Source organism: Mucor mucedo (assembly GCF_025094135.1).
Source record: "Mucor mucedo strain NRRL 3635 chromosome Unknown EV154scaffold_24, whole genome shotgun sequence".
NCBI lineage: Eukaryota > Fungi > Mucoromycota > Mucoromycetes > Mucorales > Mucoraceae > Mucor > Mucor mucedo.
In genome coordinates this window covers 138360-158969 of record NW_026252308.1, presented here as the reverse complement: position 1 = coordinate 158969, position 20610 = coordinate 138360, and the positions used below count along the sequence as shown (strand labels likewise).

Below are 20610 nucleotides of genomic sequence, written 5' to 3'. Positions count from 1 at the left end.
CAAAATGGTCAAGAATATTTCAGGCTCGATGACATTATCTGCAGGTGTCGAATCAAAAAAGAAGCCAGGGGTTTCTTCTTGTTTAGGATCAGCAACATGTCCCGCAGTGATACTAGTGACAGAAACCGTCGAAAGTTGGTTAAAAATAGTTAATCGGTGTGTCCCTTCAAGTATAGACCTACCAGAAAGAATATACGTTAGACAATTAACGTCAGTTGGCCATTACAGGTAAATGAAATTGATAAAATAAAAAAAGTCACCTTCTTCTTCTACATTACCATCAATTTTGTCATATGTAACTGGGAAATACTTGAGTTGATCTTTAAGCGATCCCTTCAATGGCATTGATTTCATTGAATCCAAACCCACCCTTTCGTGGAAGAAGATTTTTCACCCTTATTTCTTCTTTCTGGCTTTCTTTTGGAATTGGACCCTCTTGATTTATTTGCATATTTTTTAAAAGGCTTGTAAGCGAAAATTAAAAAAGATCTGGATGATCAGCGGGCACAGAGTTACCATAGAGTGGTCATTATTGTTTAAAAGTCAACATTGTTGAAAGCAAATAATATTGGTTTTATCGATTAATTGACTGGTAATCGTATGGGGCTTTTTGGTTTTTATCACATAGTTTACAGCCTTATGAATCCGTTGAGGAATGAAAAGTTCTTAGCATTTATCGCGTACAATTGTATCTTTAACATAATTGACATGCAGGTGAACAATAGTAAGATAAATTATACCATCCAATTTTTAAAGGGACCTGGAGTTCGAATATGGAAATTTCTAGAGCTGTCGACAATCTGCATATATTAGAATGTCCATGCCCTTTTCTTGTTCGAGAGGTGGAAACGCTGTTTCTAGGTTGAATGGAGTATTGCGTATCATTTCATTTAGGCATGATAGTCAAATTGAGTAGATCATCACTTCTAAAGAGGGCTCCCCATACCAAAACTGGGCTGAAAGATTGTTGATTAAGATACACTTTGACATACAATCAAGGCAAAGTAGTTCTCATTGTTTGAGAGATGTAACTTTTTTGTCGGCTCACCACTTATTGAAGCAAGAGAGTGTTGCATGCTAGAAGCTGAAGTCTTCAAAGAAGAGCACATTGATAAGACATACTGATTATACTCCATCATATATTGGATTATTGAGAGCACTGTCTGTCGCTTAAACCATTACCAAGCCCAAATTAAAGTTTTGAATAAAGCAGGGTTCGTTGTTGTGGGATATACCCGAAAATCAACAAGAATTGAATTCGATTTCTTCAATTGATGGTAGATCGTTTAAAAGAGCGATCGTTGTTAGAGAGGGGATTTGTGTCAACGAACGTAAGCCCTGCAAACGACATAATAAAGAATCTGAGAAATATTGATAGAAGTATGCAAGATGGTACGACATACTCTTGATTACAATTTTACGTTTCTTGTTAAAAAGCGACGTCTTTTTATAGATTTTTTGCAGTTTGCTAATGATACTACCAAGATCTGCTTGGTTACGCTTGACTCCGCGGGACTTTCCTCCGATCTTGCAGACTTAAAGTAAAAATCATTATGGAGAAATTTAGCCTTTTCTTTTAATTCCAGGCACAGCCCCCTTAGCCAAGAAGATTGTCATTGACAATTTACCACACGTCAACACCATCAACATATTTGAACGTGTTGAAGCTTACACAAAAGATGGTTGTGATAAAAAAATAAAAAAATCAATCAATCACGAAAAGACCCTGATGTTTGATTATTCTTTCTCGCTCGAAATGATTCTAAAAAGAAAAATGTTATGTGTTGCCACTGCTTTTCTCAAATACAGCCGGATATCGATTGTATTTCGATGGTTAAAGTTCCATTAACGTTAAAGAACATAGAAAAGGCTTTGTAGGATCCTCATCGTAACAAATGTCGACATTTTGTAGATCGTCAATAATTCTGCTATATTTTTTAACGTTCTCCTCATTGTAATTCTTGTAATAGAAAATGAATCTAACTCGTTCTCTGCTAATTTATACCATGTTTCGGAAATGTGAAATAAAGATAAAAAGTAGTACAAATTAAAGTTTAGAAAGCTGGTAGGATGAGCTCAACGAATTACGTTTGCTAAAAAGGCTAGGATGAAGTCATTTATGCTGGAGTTTTTGTGTGCGCTATTAGAACACTCCCAAACTGCTTGATTGGCCAAAAAAAATTCTTGATCACTTTAAAAAATTCGAGAGCACATAATCAGGGCCTAGGTTTGATCGCTTCCAAAAAACGAATTTCAATCATAAATTGCGTTTAGGTAACAGTTTTAGCTATTTTAAAAAAAGATATATTTATTTTTGTTTTAAGTGAGCGTAAATGGAAAGAAAACAAACCAAAATAATTATCTGCTCAATCTTAAAAGTTTTTTTTTTTTTCTTAAAAGCTATTAAAAGACTTATTTATTCTTAAATTATCTGGTAATCCAATTCTATTGGGCTGATTTGTTTAAAAACATGGCGTCTACTTACTATATTGGTCCTTCCGAGCTACTCCTCTTTTATAACGGTTCCCGAAATAAAATAAAAAAAGTATAAAAACCAAGGAAAAGTTTTATTTTTAAATCTTTCATTCCCAATACCACCTTTTACACAAAACAAAATAAAAATGAAGTTTATTTTTGCTGCTATTTACGCTGTCGCTGCAGTTGCTGTTTCTGGTCAACAATACACTGGTCCTGTCTTCATTACATCTCCCTTAACTGGTACAGTGTATAATGCTGGTAAGCCTGCTGTCATCAACTGGTAATATTATATACTTAATTATATGTAATCGTTTTACTTACATTTATGACTTTTTAGGATTAATCCTGTATCTGATGTCATTACCAAGATCGTTTTAGCTCAAGGCATCTCCACAAATATCCAACCTTTGATCACCATTGCAGAAAACGTTGATTCTAAACTCGGTACTTACTCATGGGATGTTCCTACCGACATTTTACCTGGTGACAACTACGCTTTTGTTTTGGGCGTGTCGCCTAATGTATCTTATACCGGCCAATTTACTATTAAAAATGGAAACGCTCCAGTCTCATCTGGTGCTGCTTCTTCTAGTGCTGCCGCTTCTGGTGCTGCTGCCTCTGGTGCTGCGGCCTCTGGAGCTGCCTCATCTGGAGCTGCCGTTACTCCTGCTGCACCCTCGGTTGCCGCTCCTTCAGCTGCTGCTTCTAGTGCTCCTTCTAAAGCTGCTCCTTCTGGTGCTTCTCAATCAGCACATGGTTCTTCTTCTGCTACCCCCGCTGCTTCTTCATCCACCTCTGCAGGTAGTTCAAATAAGGTTGCTTTTGGAGCTGTTGCTGTTGCTGGTGCCGCTGTCATGGCTTTAATTTAATTTATACACATTTAATATACGCTTTTACATAATCGGTTGACTTTGTATTACTTAAACTTTATCATAAATGCTTATCAAAGATATGATTTACGGTGACTGGTATTCTCCCCATTTGTTTTTATAGTTACAAAAGTGGGAGAACTTTTTCATGTTAAGGGCTATCAGTTTTATTTTCAACGCGGGGCAATTTTTTTTTCTAAATCTGGTCGATATGCTTTTGATTGACGAAGATCAATATGGAGGTTAAGCATTAATGTTTGTTCAATAGAACAAACTGCATTGTTTTCTCTTTTTTTCCTCTCTCTCTCTCTTTGTAACCACAACACTGAAAAGGGCCGTCGATCGCAATTTCTTTTTTAATACCAACTTAGATTAGTTATAAATAGGCATATTCCAGAACTGACAGGATAATGACGGGCTTGAATGATCTCAATGTTGTACCAATAACTTGATTATCATTTAGTAAAAAAATTAGCGTTTGTTGAAATTGATAGACTTTTATAAAACGAGGTGTTAGTATATTCTGGTACGATGCGCCTATTTATCTAGAAAACGTTAGTTGCTAACAACTATGTTCCTGAAGAGGGTTGAGTACGAAAGTATCGTGTTAAACTTGACAAATCAAGTTAGTAAAAAAAAACAAGGAGTGCACAGATGGTTACAAGTTTACATAAATTGGTTACACACACTGTATTATTTTGTCATTTAGTTTATTGCAATTTGATTGTATCGCTTTTCTCTAATATAAATACCTGATTTCTTTCTTTATTGAAGAAAAAAGACGGTTCTTTAAGTTATGGTTTTATAAAAGCTCATAATCTAACCTTAAATATTTTATTACAACAGGTTTACTGTTCATTCACAAAGCGTCTTCTTCCATGATTTTCTTGTAAAACAGCTTTGAATGTCTTTTATGCCTTTCGGTGGTAAGATCAAGTAAACAGCATAATTTAAAAACTAAGTCAAGCAGAAAAAAACATGTCTAGAGTATTATTAGCAATAGCGGTTATAGAATTAGATGATAACCCTTGATACAATACAAGACATTCGACGACAGACTTCTTAACATCTTTTTATGTAATTATCTCGTAGACTAGTGCTTCCACTGATCAATTCCGGTAAAATGTTTATAAGTCAAACAAATGAAATGGTTGCAGATGATGTTTCAAAAGTTCATTATAATAGTTCTTATAACACATGCACTTACAAGGACTTTAGCGAAATTTATCAGCCTATTTTTTTTTTTTTTTTTTTTTTACAATCAGGTTTATGTCCCTGAAATTATTAGGTTTCTGCCAATATTTCAAGTACCTCACAAATATTTGAATATTTTGCTTGAAAGTCGTTAACAGATAATTGTTTGTGAACCACTTTACACAGCAGGTACCAAAAGCCTTACTGCAAAAAGTTGTTTGGAAGATTCTGGGGATATTCCACAGTGTAGTACTTGATAAAGATTTGAACCTTGGGACACCTGCTTTTCTCAAGGACAATTAACGGTACGTGTAGCCTTAGTATAGGGTCGGATATTGGCGGATGGTTGACTCGCTCAAATCTGACTGTATGCTTTGCTAAATAGATCTTCATTTGTCTGAAAATAAAACTTATTGGTCCGAAATTAAAGTACAGAACGAAGTGCTATCAGGCCACGTCCGCTGGGGTGATACAGTTTCTTTAAAGTAAAAACTTTCAGGTACGACTGGTCGCAAACACTTCATGTCAAGCAGCGTTAAGAGGGTAAGAAGGTATCATTTTATACTAAAAAGAGGCTGCAAATATTTTTTTCAAATGAGCATGTATTTGTGTTGAAATTTATGGTTTGCTTCCGTTCATGTAAAAATATTCATTGTAAAATTGAAGTCTTTGGTGACTGGTTATTGGCTACTGTCATTTTGACTACAAAAAGAAGGAGGTTTCCGGGGTGAGCACAAAGTCCAGGCGTCTTTTTTCTTTCGTTATTCTCTAAAAGACGATGCCAGACATAAATGATGGCGACTGGGTTCAGTATCTGCAACAACATGAAGTCATTGAAAATGAGGAAGAGGGAATAAAAAGGTTCATATTCACGAAATAACACGAGTTGCGAGATGCATAAATTAAAATTCTTATACGTCTATCAGGAAACAAGTATTGAAATTGCTACATAATTTAATTGCAAGTTTCCAAAGAAAAGTACAATATAATAACGATTACAAACGAGGGGAAATTGAATGTCTTCTATCACCATTTGGCTCATATGCATTAGGTGGTTATACAAAAGGAGCAGACATTGACCTTGTATTAATTTGTCCATGGATTGTAAAGCGTAACGATTTCTTTAAAATTGTTCCAGAGTTACTGAAATTCCAACCCACAGTTCGAGATGTCGAAGTAAGTGTAAGCATTCAAAATTATGGAGTGAGCTATTGACTTTGATATAGATTATCAAAAAAACAGCCGTCCCGATTATAAAATGCGTTATCGACTCCATATCTGTAAGTAATGGAATATAGCCAAAATTACGTTCTACTTAAACTTTTTTTTTTACAATATACAAGATTGACATATCCTTTGTGAGGCTAAGAGGCGAAAGATTAAAGGATAATCTGGATTTACTAGACGATACACTGCTGAACAGAATCGATCCTGTTTGTCTTGCTAGTATGGATGGGCCCAGAGTCAATAAATTTATCAAGGAACAAATTCGACGGGACCATGTGTACATATTTCAGAAATCACTACAGTGTATAAAACATTGGGCCACAGTACGAGATATATACAGTAAACCTGCTGGCTACTTGAATGGAAGCTCCTGGACATTGCTACTTCTGAAAACTTATTTGATCGAAAGTGTCAAGTTTAAAGATCTGTCTATCACGCATTTACTATATTCGTTCTTCGAAACTTGGGCTACGTGGCCATGGCAAACACCCGTATTATTTACGGATTTTATACCTGGGGAAAATGGAACACGGGTGTCTTATAATGAGCTCACTTGTTTTCATAACGCAACCATGCCCATTGTTTCTCCCTGCTACCCAGTTTCCAGTGTCGCTCCTTTTGTAACAAAATCGACCTTGAAGATAATGACCCGAGAATTCCAAAGAGCGCAAGTCATCCTTAATACCAATACCAATAAGCAATCCATAATGGGAAAGCTATTCAACCCTCTTAATTATTTTAAACGGTATGATAATTTTATATGTATCACCACAACCTCAACCACATTCAAAAGTCATGATATCTGGTAAAGTTTACAACAATCAAGCTTCTTTATTCTGTTATTAATCACAATTTGACAGGACACGAAAAATGCAATATTCACTTCCACAATTTCTATCATTTATCGAAACATGTCCTAGGGTGAAGCAAATTCAAGGCATGGTAGATCCTACGATCGTATCAAGCCAGTACAGAACAACACAGGAATATTTAGCATTACAAAATGGTGCATCACTTAACGAAGCGAAAGAAATAGGTGCGATGGGGGACCTGAATCCTGGTGTGATCAATATAATCTACCAATTTATTGGTGTTCAGTTAATCGAACCAGGTAAAATAAACCCTCTGTCGAAACGAACTTAGGAAAATAATAACCAAATTTTGTAGATACAACAGTTGATTTAACGGAAGAGACAAAGTCTTGTCTTGCTTTGCTTGAAAGTAAAAGAAATCGACATGATGAGGATGTAAAATGGGCAATTACCGCTCTGAAAAAAGAGGGCGTTGCAAAAATTATGGGTATTGATACCAGCCAATAAATTGATTTTATTGTGATCTCAACATTGTTTTGTTGGCTCTTTTATCCTTATCGATAGTATCTTTAGTATCAATAAAAGCCACTAAAATGTACCTCGATCCTTTTGTGATATCAATACCACTGTGCATAACGCGAGCATCATGATAAGCAACATCACCTTGATTTAAATGTAAGACTTTATCAATGCTTTGATAATAAGTTCCACCGCCCTCGAAATCAGTAGGGTCACTGATGAGCAAAGTCAAAGAAAACAAACAGCCATCTGTATGCATTTTCAGCCCTTTTTGTGCTTTTGCACTATATTTAACTAAAAATATATCTCGAAAGTCTAAATCAGCTACCTTGAATCCGTAAAAATGGGCCAATTCGGGAAAAAGCCTCTGTTTGACAAGGGACTCCAAATATGCCAAGCGGGGATCGCTGCGAATGGGTATATCAGTTGTAGCAAAGGCTGAATGACGAGCCGTAGTCCATTCAGTTCGTTTGTTGCAAATATTTAAAATGTCCCGGCATTCCTCCTTTGACAGTAAATTGCAATGGATTCCAGGCTTTCCAAATAATGCTTGACGTTTATGGGTGAACACCATGCGATTATCTGCCATGGTACGATCTAAAGGATCCTGTGGTAAAGCCTTCAGCTTTTCCTGTACATTTTGTCTGAGTTGTGTTTGACGTTTTTCCAATTCATTTTGTTCTTCCGATGACAGTTCACCGAATAGATCAAATGAAGCCATGCTAAAAAAGACAGAATAAAAAAATTGTTTTGGGTCAGGTAACACGAATTTATTAAAAAAAAGATCTCCATCTATAATTATTTTTTATATTAGTACATACATTCCTCTTTTATTTTTTATAATTTTGAAATGAGAAACTCTTTCTCTTCTCATGAGCCTATGTTGGCAAGTGCTGAAGAAGGCCAAACAAAGAAACCCAATTACAGTTTTGACCGTGTCTTCGCAAAAAGATTTTTTCGTTTATTAAAAGTCTTGTTTAGCTCAAATAGGCCAAATAAAGTTTGGTCAACATCAAAAGAAGCACGCAAATATAGTATATTTTGGCTATATATGACTTTTATTGTATTGGGTGTGAGTTATGAAGCCTTGGCCTACTTTGTTGGTATGACACCAAGCCGATTTTACACCATTTTGACCTCAAGGGATAGCGTTGGCTTCAGGAACTTTATCGTGCCATGTTTGTTATTGGTGTTTAGTACCGCTACAGTAAGTAAGATCATTCCCCATACAATTACGATCTAATCCTCTTTCTTATCAGTGCAAAAGTCTTTTAAATTTTATGGGTGGTTTATTTGCCATCAAAGCACGACGATTATTAACTACCCACTTACAAGAGCGTTACATCAAACCAAAATCAATGTATACCCTTGTTATGAATCATGAGCACATTGATAACCCGTAAGAAAATACCTGCGCGTGTAACCATGGGATCAAAGTAAACAAAATATTCTCTTTATTAGTGACCAGCGGATTACACAAGATGTTGACAAATTTTCAGAAACTTTACGCGAAATCGTAACTAAATTGATTATTGCTCCTATCATGGTAGTTTATTATACCTACAAGTGTTGGATTGTCTCTGGTTTTGCGGGTCCTCTTTTTATTTTTGGATATTTTGTTATCGGTTCATTTATATCCAAGATCTTTATTCAACCCATCGTCAATGCTGTCTTTTTTAAAGAGCTCCAAGAGGGTAACTTCCGGTAAATACACTCCGCTTGCAATTTAAATTATGCCAGCTAAAGATTTTTCTGAAAATATAAAGTTATCTACATGTCCGTCTTCGCCAGTATGCAGAATCAATTGCTTTTTGTGATGGCGAAGTGGAAGAAAAGCACAGGGCAGGGAAAAGCTTGGATACCCTGCTAACATATCAACGCAACATTGTAAACAAGGAACTTCCACTTAAATGTAATCTGGCGAAAAACACGATATAAAAGGATTTTAGCTAACCTGAACATAGTGACCAATGAAAGTTTTTCTTATCTTGGTGCAATTCTTAGTTACATTATTATTGCCATTCCCATTTTTACTGGTATTTTAGACGACAAAGACGCAAGTGAGCTTAGTGCTATTATCAGTGCCGTAAGTCCCCTCGCTGTTTCTTAGCATGGTTACTAACAGTATTTCTTTTCAGAACTCATTTGTAGCCATGTATTTAATTTATTTATTCTCCACCATCATTGAGGAATCCAGCAAATTATCGGATCTTGCGGGTTATACTGCTCGTATTGGCGAGTTTTTGGAAGCTTTGGATCGAGTAGCTGATGATATCAAAGTCATGGAAATCGATCATCCCCATCACTTCCAAGATGACCAGACGAATGCTATCGAATTTGAAGATGTCACTCTGTTTTCTCCTCGCTCAAAATTGATTGTGAGTGACTTGAACTTGAAGATCAGTCAAGGAAATCATGTTGCTTTTGTTGGTCCTAATGGCAGTGGAAAAACCTCCGTTCTTCGTGCTTTGGCTGGATTATGGCCTTGTACGGAAGGAACAATCCGTATACCAAAAGTCAGATTAGGAAAAGATCTAATTTTTCTGCCACAATTACCTTATTTGATTGACGGCTCGTTAAGAGAGCAAATCGTATATCCCAACACCACTCCAGCAATCAAAAGTATTTTATTGTTTTATTTTGTGCAATGGGAATTATAGCTAATTGAGATCATGTTCTAGTTACCGATCAAGATATTATTCAGCTTTTAGAAAAAGTGCGTCTCAGCCATCTCTCTGGCCTAATTCAATCTTATGATACAAGTTACAGTCAAGAATGGAACAAATTTTTGTCTCCTGGTGAGCAACAACGTCTTGTGTTTGCACGTATTCTTTATTGGAAACCTCGGTTTGCCGTGTTAGATGAAGCAACTAGCTCGATGGACGAAGAGACCGAAGAGTATTTATACAGAACTTTAATTGATCTTGGTATTACTGTAATTAGTATAAGCCATCGTTCTAGTATTATCGAGCTGCACGATACACTCGTGCGATTAGATGGAGAAGGTGGCTACACTATAGAAGAAGAAAATACCATGCAATCATCACTAGTAGCCATATAATATTATTATCATTATTACTAAACTTACTATGAAACTATGAACCCATGTGTTTTCAATCATGTATCTTGATGATTCTAAAATAAATTTTAATGATACGTTTACCCAAGCTTTGCATTGGAAAACAACCCACGAGAAGAAAGTATCCGATGTTTGATGCACGTTAATAGCTTTTGACATGTATGCTGCAACCTGTTTTTGATTTTCTGGATTTTCTTTCTTATTCAAGTAGCCGTTGGATTTGTAAGACACGAAAAAGCGCATAGTATAGTAAGTCGACCTCGATGAATCTAGATATTTTAGTTCCATCCAGATTCGTAAAGGCAGGAAAAGGGTCTGATAAAGAATTCTGGGTCTAGATGCAAGAGTAAGAGAAATTTCTATATTGTTCGTAAGTTTCTCCACTCATTAAACAGTATAAGAATAATCTTCATTTTAACGCACATAATACCGGAAAGCAGGATGGTCTATGATGAAATCGAAAGCTGACTGCAGTAATGGCATGAGCGGGATGAACAATTTCAAGGAGAATATGTCAAAAAAGATATGGCCCTTAAGGTATCATGTGATCAGATCTCCTTTTTGTAAGCTTTTGATTATATGTCAAACAGATTTGCATGACAGACTTGCAGCAAATAGAACCTTTGATCCGATCGAAGTGATGAATCATTTGACAACATATTATGTATACCTTGCACATGCAAAAATCCAGATAAGAATGGTATTGTTAGAAAGTTTTATTTACAGTTTATATTTATTTTACACAACAATAATACAGAAGAAAAAAAAAAGGTGCATCCATTATTGTATAGTACAGATGTTGTTGTTCTGTCCACGGGTATTATTTTTATTATTGATGATATCGTCATCGTCGTCATCGTCATCACGTTTGACAATAGGGTCCGACACCACGATTGTCAGATAATTTTCCTTATTCTCTGCCGCATTCTTTTTTAATCTTCTACGTGTACCATCCGCCAAAGGTCTATTTAATTTCTCATTGGCAGGCTGATAGCCTTTGGAGGCAGCCTTGCCAAAGTATTCTAAAGCAAGCGGGAAATCTGGTGTCACACCGATGCCATCTTCGTAATATTTTCTATTAATAATTGTTAAACTCTAATTATTCTACCTCAAAAAATAGTTCTATTTACCCCAATACATATTCGGCTTGGTCAAACCCCAGATCGGCGGACCTCTTACACCACTTGAATGCCATATCCTTTTGTGCGGCTAATAAACCCGAAATACCCTGAGAATATATACGAGATAAATCAAGCATGGCTCCAGCATGTTTTACTTCGGCTGCCTTCATGTAATGTTGATAGGCTTGCCATGAATCACAGAGCTGGCCGAGCATACCCGTTTCCGAGACTTGACCCATAAAATAGATTGCATCGGGGTAACCACGTTCAGCAGATTTCTTTAAATACTTGAGCGCAAGGCTATAATTAACTGGACTTTCATCTATGGCAACGCTCACATTTCTATTGGTTCATTTAACATCTTCTGTCTTAGAAATATGTGTGTGCTACATACCTTTGAATACCAATACGATCGAATTCATTCGCATGGATACATCCAAGCACAAATGCAGGTTCAGCACTGGCATCATCATCCATGTCAGCCGCTTGCTTAAGAAATGCGAGACCTTTTGGAATATCTCGCTTTTTTTGAAGTTGTCCCCGTAACAAAATTTTGGCCATTTTCTATAGATACAAAAGTTTAATTTTTTTTTCTTCCTTAATGATCGATGTGTGTACACTACTTACATATATAGACAATGTATGTTTTTCTCTAGCCCCTCTTTCGTAGCACTGAATTGCTTTTGTGTTATTCCCACGTCTTTTCCATAAATGAGCCAGTTCATAATGAGCATCCACCCAACCAGCTTTCGAGGCAGCAAGAAAGCATTTAAATGCTTTTGCTTCTTGCACCTTTTCATATCCTTGGATTGTACAGTCTTCCGCCGAGGGACCTAATACATGCCATCTTCCTTTAATAAACAACGCCTCAGGGTGTCCAGCTTTAGCCAGTCGTTCAATCCAGTATCCGGCTTCCGAGAGCAACCGATGTCTTGTTTCGGCAGGACTTTCAGCAACATTTTTCTTTAAACTAGGTAAGGATACAGAGGACGAAGAGGGAACTGGCACCACGGTGGTATTGTCCTTGGCATAAAGCTTGGATATCTGAAGTAAATATCTAGCATATGTCATTTGTGTTTCCTTATTACGTGTTTTGATAGCCATACGACGGTACAGTTTTGTATTGGAACGAATGTTAATGAGACTACATGATGCTATACTAAGTGAGTATTTGCCTCGCTTATCTTCTTCATTGAAATATTGTTCTGCTTTGTTGATGGGAGTAATTTCATCGGGTACTTGTACAGTTTGAACAGACATCAAGTTGGGGATGGATCCCGTAGAAATACGATGGTTTGGCTTGATGGTTGCAGAACGTGAAGTACCCCAAGGGGAAGGAATTCTGGAGGTAGAAGATACAGGTGAAATATCATTTGGCTGAAAGTAGCGTTCTGCGGCTGAAAATGACGTATCCTCGTGTTGTGTATGTAACATTGGCATCGAATGACGATGCTGGGCGTTTCCTAAAAGCCGAGGGGGAGATGAAAAAGATGAAACAGAGTCTTGTGGTGTAGAAGCGTTACTACTGCTACTGCTACTGCTATAATGATAAAGTTGACCTGATTGATCTAATTTTTGCAGTAAAACAGATTTAGGAACGTCAAAATTAAACAATTGTTCTTTGGAAACTTTTCGGTGTAACAGATCATCAGAAGTAGGCTCATATGGCTTTTCAAGGTGGGTTTCCAAAGGAAGATGACCCGCTTTGGAAAAAGGTACAGGAACAGTGGTTTCTATTTTAAGACTATCCGATCTAGTTATATTTTTAGATGATGTTTTCCATTCTTGATTAGTAGTAACTGAAACGTTGGAAGAATCTTGAGAGTTTGGTTGCTGCTGAGTATAAACAGGATGGTGACGAGAATAATAAGGATCAGCATTGATACTGTAATATTCATTGTGAGCTTGTGTCAAAAGTAAACTATGGCTGTATCGTTTGTTTAATGACTGTTGTGGAACAGTACCGTTGACAGGAGATTCTGTAAAATAAACTTCTTGATTGTTTTCATTGTTCGTTATATGCTGTGCTATTGCTGTTGTCGTTGTTGTATTGTTCGTTGTCCAAGAAGGTCCCACGGACACAAATCCGTTATTATTTATTGATATCGTCTCCCCTTCCGGGATAATTAAATTAGTTAAACTAGTCTTCATTAATGGAATCTTTGGTAAGGGCTTTTTCTTGTGAATTGTTCCAGTCTCATTGTTTAGATCTATGTATATATAAAAATAAAAGGTTGGAATTGTAAGTACAGGATTTTTTTCAAAAAAAAAGGTGATAGAGATTTACCTTTATTAAAGATAGTCAGCGGTTGATCATGTTGAATGTCAGCTATGATATTCTGGGAGACAACGGGCATTTTATGACAATAAATAAGAGACAAAAAGAAAAAAAGGGCTTTAAACATGATTGTATATCAAAAAGGGGAGTTATATATGCAAATGGAATCATAATAAAAGTCCAAATTTGTAAATTGATGTTTTGCTGTTTTGAGTTTGAGGAAGGTTGCGCAGACAGGCTACATTTAGTCAACAGCAATAAAAATCAGTTGCTTACGTCATTCATACAAGGTAATTTGATTGTTTTAATTGAAAAAAAAAAAAAGGGTGTTGCTAAAAAAAGAGGGGGTGGGTCATACAAAGATAGTGAGTGGTTGAGGGATATAGAAAAATAGAAAAGACAAAGGATGGGGTATACATATTATAGTGGCGGGAAAAGGGAAGGGGATTTTTTTTTAATTGTGCTCTTGTTGGAAATAGCACTTTTCACATACACGTTGTTGTTGAGAAGCTAGTACAGTCAAAGATTCCAAAGTACCCTCAGGGTCTTGAAGAATATCTGAACTATTCAAAAATACCTTCCAAGGCGAGCATTTGTCACACACGACCAAACCACACTTTCGGCAATGATGCCGTCTCGATAAAAAGCCAAACTTTCTAACGCATACTCTACATGTTTTTGCTGCAGTATCTGATTCCCATACATTTTTACGCCCATCTTCACTGGATGTATGACTTTCATAGTGATCATTCGATCTCTGATTCGATGACCATTGATCTTGATTCGAAGTAGCCCAAGGATTGTTATCATGCGCTTCTGGATTTGGATGGACATATTCAAGTTCCCTTGTTAAACCTTGATGCTGTTGTACAACAGCCAGGGATTCATTAGAAGGTACCATGCTAGCAACCTTATTATTTAGTTTATCAATACGTCCCATATAAGATCTAAACAATGTCGAGGCCTGATGCTTTCTAAATTCATTTTCATCCGCTATAAACAAACAAGATGTGTTAATTTTCTTGGTGTGCATTTTCATGCAAACAAATAAAAAATAAGCTTACTCTTCATTGATTCAGTTAAGATTTCAATAGCCTGATTATATTTTTGCAAATCCTCAGTTAAAGTTTGTAAATCAGTGTTACCATCTGACTCGGTGTTGGCATCCGATTTGACAGTCTGAATGATGATATCAGCCTCCATTAAATAATCGTTGGCTTGTTCAACTTCTTCATCATCTTCTTCCTCAATATTTGCAATTGTAACATTCTCACCGCGATGACTACCTTTGGTTAGATCCATTCTCCTCTTCATTACACGCACCCATCTTCTGCGTCGTACCCAATTGTAACCACTTGTCGGCGCAACAGGAGTCCAATCAGCGTCCTTCTCACTAAAGGATCTGGCGTATTGCCAACCAGAAGTAGGATCGACACGAGGATCACTGTAATCAATTTGCCAGTCAGTAAGCCAGAACCAGTTAGACAAGTTGGAAATACGATGATTGTTTGTACTGGTGGCAGGCAATGATACCATGTCTTTTGACATGGGAGCACCAGTTGAATGATGTGACCAAGGACCTCTTGTATCTGACTTTGTAAGATAAGCTTCGTTAAATTGAGGACGAGACAAACCTAATAAAGAGGTCGATCTCTGATTTTCGTGTAAAATAACAATCACCGTAACATGGAACTCTAACAAGTCATAAGTTGCACCAAACATAGAAGCACGTTTGTTACCAGGATTTAAGACGCCTATATGAAAGGTTAGATTTTTGTTTTGTTATTTTAATGGATTGGTATATATACTACACTATACCTTCAGTGTGTTGAAGATGCCACCATTTACGTCCTGCCTTCTCCAACATTTCACAAATGTAGGATTCACCAGCAGCAGCACTTACGTCATAAGCAGCCTCACCAAAATTGTTCTTGATCAAGGGATTAGCATGGGCTTCGTCCAATAAATATTCAACAATAGACATGTAACCTTTAGAAGCCGCATTAACTGTGAACAAGGGAATATTAGTATGTGATAAAGAGAGGTCGATCTACTCTACTCCAACTTACTTAAGGGAGTATGACCCATTTTGCTTCTAACATCGACCTTTGCTTTTCGATCTACTAATAATCTGACTATTCTAAAATAGCCTCGGGAACAGGCATTATGCAATGCCGTCCAACCGTCCTTATCCTTTTGATGAATATTAGCCATACTTTCCAACAAGTACTCAACCACTTGATAATGACCGTTATAAGCAGCTTTCAACAAGGCTGTCTATAAGTTTTACATATATGAGAAACACACACACTTTTTTTTTTATGGATAACGCGTGAGGGTTATCATCTACTTTACCTCGCCCTCTTTATCGGTAGAATCGACTCTTACAGCATATTCGTCCACTAAACAAGTGACAATTTTCAAGTGACCTCTTGAAGCGGCGAAATGTAAACAAGTGAGACCTGTTGCAGGATGAGGATCATTGACTGCTTTTAATTGATCAGGCACCATTTGTAAAAACTGTCTCAACAATGCCAGGTTGCCAGACAAAGCTACTGATCGCAGGGTCTTGTGTTCCTTGGACTTGTTCTGCTGTTTTAATGTAGGTGATGTATGTATGGTTGGAATGGCGTTAATCTGTGGCAATTTGATGTACTTATTATGTGAATAACCATAGTACTTGTGAGTTTCTCCAGGTACAGCAGGTGTACAGAAGTCCAGTACAGCAGCCATTTATAGAATTCTATTAGAGAAAAGAATAAAAAGAAAGAAAAGGAAAAAAAAAGGAGAGAAAATAAAAAATATTGATGTCTGTGTAACTGTTCTGTATACAGGCACACAGTAAAAATCAGAGAACAGTCCTGTATGACTGACTGACACCATATTTAGGGTGATGCTAACTGTTGTCAAAGTAGTTGCCCCTACCAACAATCAGGTGTGAAACAAGGCGCCATAAAAGGAGAAGCTTTGTGTACGGAGACAAATAAAGGGATGGAGAAGATATTTGCCCTTTAACACATGTTGTAATCGCATTTGAACTTGTTGTTGCCAGACACAATACAAATTGTTGTAAACACATGGCCATTTTATATCCCGACAATAATTCAAAGTCAGTTTCGCGCTGTGTAGATTGGTAACTGGATGCCTCTTTTTTTTTTTTTTTTTTTTTTTTTTGGATTCTCTCTTTTCTTTTTTTAATAACCTTTTTTTAATATATTTATAATGACGAATGAAATCACCAATGAATCATTATGTACCCCACCACCTGAGCAAGAAGAAGGAGAAGAACTTCGAAAGCAATATGAAAACATGTCGTATGATGAAATGTCTTCAAGATTAGCAGAGAATTACAAACAACTTTCGGAAATTCTTGGAAACAGAATCAGCCTACCAACAACCGAGTCTTCAAGTGATGATGAAGAAGAGGAACAAGATGACAACAAACTCTTGGACAAGAATGACTTGAACTCTGAGCTTAAAAAGTCCAAGCTTAACAAAGCTTTTTTGAAATGTGTTTCCAGTGGAGATCTCGAAAAGGTTTCTGGCTATCTTTCAAATGATGCCACCAAGGAATTTATTGATATCAATGAGAAAGACGAAGATGGTACCACACCTTTGATCTACGCTGCGTGCTTTGGAAAATTCGAAATTGCTCAAGCATTATTAGCAGCGGGCGCAAACATTGATGATCAAGACTCACGTAAGGAGTCTTAAGGAGTTATTCTCCTTTTATATATATAAAAAAAATTCATTATAGTAACCCACTCTTTTTTCTTATCGATCTAGATGGTTGGTCAGCCTTGATGTGGGCCACTACAAATAATAATGAGAAAATCGTCAAATTACTACTTGAAAATGGTGCTTCTTCACAAACAAAATCTTCTAAAGGCAGAACAGTATTTGATTTCGTAAAGAATGATACACATAAAATCGCAGATATGGTATTAGCATCTACTACTTCAAATCGTGATAGTATTTCATCTACATCTAGTATCACCGGTTATACTGCAGCTGATAGTACCTCTTCTACTTCCTCAAATGCTGGTGATAATGATCGTTACTATGGATACTCGACTGATGAACATTATGATTCATTCATCAAACATGATAATGAATGTAAACCTGAATTAATTGAAGAATTCCTGAGAAACCAAAATGAGGACGACGATGACGATGAATATGATGAGGATTATGATGAAGATGATGAGTTCTCATTTGAAGAACGAACAGAGAGAATGAAGCCATTCGATTGGGATAGGTGTATGCCTGATCAGATGTTTGTGTTCGGTGCAGAAAGACTTCCTCACATTCTTGATAGTATTATAACCCCCAATACACCACCCGGGAAACCAGATACATTTACGCCTGCCAATGTCATCTTTCTCAGTGCTAGATTTGCTCATTATTTCTCAAGTGCTGAGTTGGCCGAAGATGTAATGGAAGGCGCTTTACAAAGAATAAGCGCTGAATTGAAGGTAACCTAAAATTAAAATTACAATATGAACTCAACTTACACAAAATGTTTAATTATAGGGTAATACTCAAAATGTGCATATTTTATCTTATTGGATGGCAAATATTACAAGATTATTGTATTATCTTAAAAAGGATGCTGAACTTATGGTTGCAACTGCAGAATATCAATTAAGATTATCAGAATTAATATCAGAAACATACAACTACATCGTCAATGATATTGGTAAACGTATCACTTATATACTGGAATTATCCATGTTAGAATTTGATCCATTTTCTGGTATGATGGGCGAGGTCAATTTTGTTGATGATTGGCAAAGATTCTTCAGAAGAAGCTCTACAAGTATGCAACGCAATAATAGCAGTCAGTTATCGTCGACAAAGAGTGATGTTATAATCCCATCACCTAATACAATTATTCACCTCTTCTCGACAACGTATAGTGTATTTCAGTTATATGAAGTTCATTCGACCATCATTATTCAAGCATTAGCTCAGTTCCTTCACTTTTTATCATGCGAATTATTTAATCATATCTTATCCAAGAAAAAGTACTTATGTAGATCCAAAGCTGTTCAAGTTCGTATGAATCTATCATATATTGAAGAATGGATTAGAGATGAAAAATTACCTTCAAGTTTAATCTCATATCTTAACCCTTCTATCCAACTTGTTCAATTCTTACAATGCCTGTCTCAATTGGATACTGTTGAAAGTTTCCAATCCACCATCAAAATGTTTGATTCCATCAATACTCTTCAAATAAGACGATGCGTTTTTAATTATCGATATGAAACAAACGAACAAAGAATTCCTGAAGAAATTGAGAGATTTGTTCAACAAACTGTCGACGAAACAATCAGAGCAAAACAAGCAAGACAATCAAGATCTTTTGAAAGAAGACGTAGAAGCGGTCCACCCATGTTAAACAAACAACAAAGCCAATCACTGAGAAGATCCTTGTCTGGCCGTGGTGATAACATGAATCAAATCATCGCTTCTATTTTGACCAGATCATCAATCACACTCGAAGAAAAGCCATTAAGCAGTAGTGATGATGATGAAGATGAGCATGACAAAGAAACAAACGAAACAAAAGATTCAAGATTTATGTTACCATTCTTTATTCCAACCACAGCTCAATTATCTGTTACAAATGATCACTTTTCATTAGTACCAGTTATACCTGATGATTGGCTCCAAGAGCTTGACAACTCGGAAACAAAATAATTTATATGTCCTTATACCCCACCCTCCGCCCCCTTCTTATTCTGGCTTTTCTCTTATGACTATGTATTTTATATGCCCTCATATCCCACCCCTTAATTTTCTTTTTTCTTTTTGATATGATTTATTTCTTCTTTTCTATATCTGCTTTCTTATTACGCTTTTGACGTTTTGCTCTCTTTTTTGCTGTGCGTTCTTCATCCGCTTCACGTAAACGTGCTAATTTCTCACTATATTCTCTTTCATCTTTTTCCTAATTATCTCTTATTAAAAATTACTAAACTTAATAAATTATTTTTTCTTTATTTACCTTAAACTCCTGATCATCCATGTTTTTCATTCTGGCATATTCTCTTCTTCTCTGTGCTCTGTACACATGAAAATCTCCACTACCTGCACCAGCACTTGATCCTATATATACATATTTTAGATTAGCTTTTTTTAATTCATTTAATAACACGAATGACTTTTTCATTACCAGAAACATTGCGAATAAAGTCTTTAGGTGCTTGGAGTGTATTTCGTTCCTTGGGAGGCTCTGGAATGAAGACCGGTTTGTCAATCTTTTCAAACAATTTTTCTAATTTTTCTTGTTGTAATTCCAAGGGTGTAAGAATGTGTTTATTCTTTCTAGGTAATGAGTCTATATCCTGCTTTGACATGATTTCGTTTATTTCTTTTCAAAAATTTGATTGAACAGGAAAGAAATAATTTGGAGAGAAAAAGGATAAATCAAGTCTACTCTGAATAGGTGTGTATGTGAGCCCTCAGTTTTTTTTTTTTTTCGTTCGGGATTTGAAATTTCACCTATTATCAACTACTTTGTTGCAACTCGAGCCAATTCGATAAAACACATTCAAACACCTAATTTCAGCTGCAAGTATGTGATACTTTGCGAACGAGGTTGGAAGATTTTAAATAATAAATGATGGTTTGAAATAATTGTCTTGTTAACTTAGCGGCTTAAACCAAGTAGAACATATCCAGCTCTTATCTTCTTCCACTACATTTACATGCTCAACAAAAAAGACAATAATGCTGACCCCAGCTAGAGCCACTCAAGAAAAAATTAAATTGAAGGCTAAATACAGCTATTTTCAGCTTGATTTTTTAATATGCACATTGAATTATTTAAACAACAACTTTCCCCTTTTACTGCGGTATTATGACGCGAAACTTGACAAAAAAAAAAAAAAAAAAAAAAAAAAAAAAACGCGTTTAAAAAGAATGCTCTCATTCAATAGTAAATTGGTAATTATATTAAGTAGATATGTGTACATAGTCTTCAAATAACTTGAGACAAAGTTTTAATTTCCACATCGAAAGGAAA

The 20610-nt window shown here is 36.1% G+C and overlaps 7 protein-coding genes across 7 annotated transcripts; 4 read left to right on the top strand and 3 right to left on the bottom strand.

Moving 5' to 3' along the window:
- Positions 1-2534: 2534 nt before the first annotated feature.
- EV154DRAFT_460895 (uncharacterized protein) lies at positions 2535-3429 on the top strand. Its single transcript, XM_051597532.1, has 2 exons — positions 2535-2758; positions 2816-3429. The coding sequence occupies exons 1-2, from the start codon at positions 2622-2624 to the stop codon at positions 3345-3347; spliced, it is 669 nt and encodes a 222-aa protein (XP_051459933.1). The 5' UTR covers positions 2535-2621; the 3' UTR covers positions 3348-3429.
- Positions 3430-5282: 1853 nt separating this feature from the next.
- On the top strand, positions 5283-7404 carry EV154DRAFT_144958 (Poly(A) polymerase central domain-containing protein). The gene is made up of 6 exons (XM_051594078.1): positions 5283-5402; positions 5468-5717; positions 5768-5821; positions 5885-6573; positions 6629-6879; positions 6936-7404. The coding sequence occupies exons 1-6, from the start codon at positions 5320-5322 to the stop codon at positions 7085-7087; spliced, it is 1479 nt and encodes a 492-aa protein (XP_051459932.1). The 5' UTR covers positions 5283-5319; the 3' UTR covers positions 7088-7404.
- On the bottom strand, positions 7095-7820 carry EV154DRAFT_561263 (uncharacterized protein; the record flags this gene model as incomplete). The annotated part of the gene is made up of 1 exon (XM_051605664.1): positions 7095-7820. One exon carries the CDS (start codon positions 7818-7820, stop codon positions 7095-7097), a length of 726 nt encoding a protein of 241 aa, XP_051459931.1.
- Positions 7821-7926: 106 nt separating this feature from the next.
- EV154DRAFT_460889 (ABC transporter transmembrane region 2-domain-containing protein) lies at positions 7927-10160 on the top strand (the record flags this gene model as incomplete). Its single annotated transcript, XM_051597531.1, has 7 exons — positions 7927-8306; positions 8359-8498; positions 8561-8803; positions 8866-9011; positions 9064-9185; positions 9238-9721; positions 9769-10160. Exons 1-7 carry the CDS (start codon positions 7950-7952, stop codon positions 10158-10160), a joined length of 1884 nt encoding a protein of 627 aa, XP_051459930.1. The 5' UTR covers positions 7927-7949.
- Positions 10161-11304: 1144 nt separating this feature from the next.
- EV154DRAFT_416719 (uncharacterized protein) lies at positions 11305-12559 on the bottom strand (the record flags this gene model as incomplete). The annotated part of the gene is made up of 4 exons (XM_051595752.1): positions 11305-11614; positions 11694-11863; positions 11927-12262; positions 12311-12559. 4 exons carry the CDS (start codon positions 12557-12559, stop codon positions 11305-11307), a joined length of 1065 nt encoding a protein of 354 aa, XP_051459929.1.
- A 4342-nt stretch (positions 12560-16901) lies between these two features.
- Positions 16902-19283, top strand: EV154DRAFT_416715 (uncharacterized protein; the record flags this gene model as incomplete). Its single annotated transcript, XM_051595751.1, has 4 exons — positions 16902-17277; positions 17364-18052; positions 18111-18957; positions 19120-19283. The coding sequence occupies 4 exons, from the start codon at positions 16902-16904 to the stop codon at positions 19281-19283; spliced, it is 2076 nt and encodes a 691-aa protein (XP_051459928.1).
- On the bottom strand, positions 19101-20017 carry EV154DRAFT_144933 (uncharacterized protein). The gene is made up of 3 exons (XM_051594077.1): positions 19759-20017; positions 19591-19691; positions 19101-19533 (listed from the first exon to the last, which is right to left on the bottom strand). The coding sequence occupies exons 1-3, from the start codon at positions 19940-19942 to the stop codon at positions 19405-19407; spliced, it is 414 nt and encodes a 137-aa protein (XP_051459927.1). The 5' UTR covers positions 19943-20017; the 3' UTR covers positions 19101-19404.
- Positions 20018-20610: the final 593 nt, after the last annotated feature.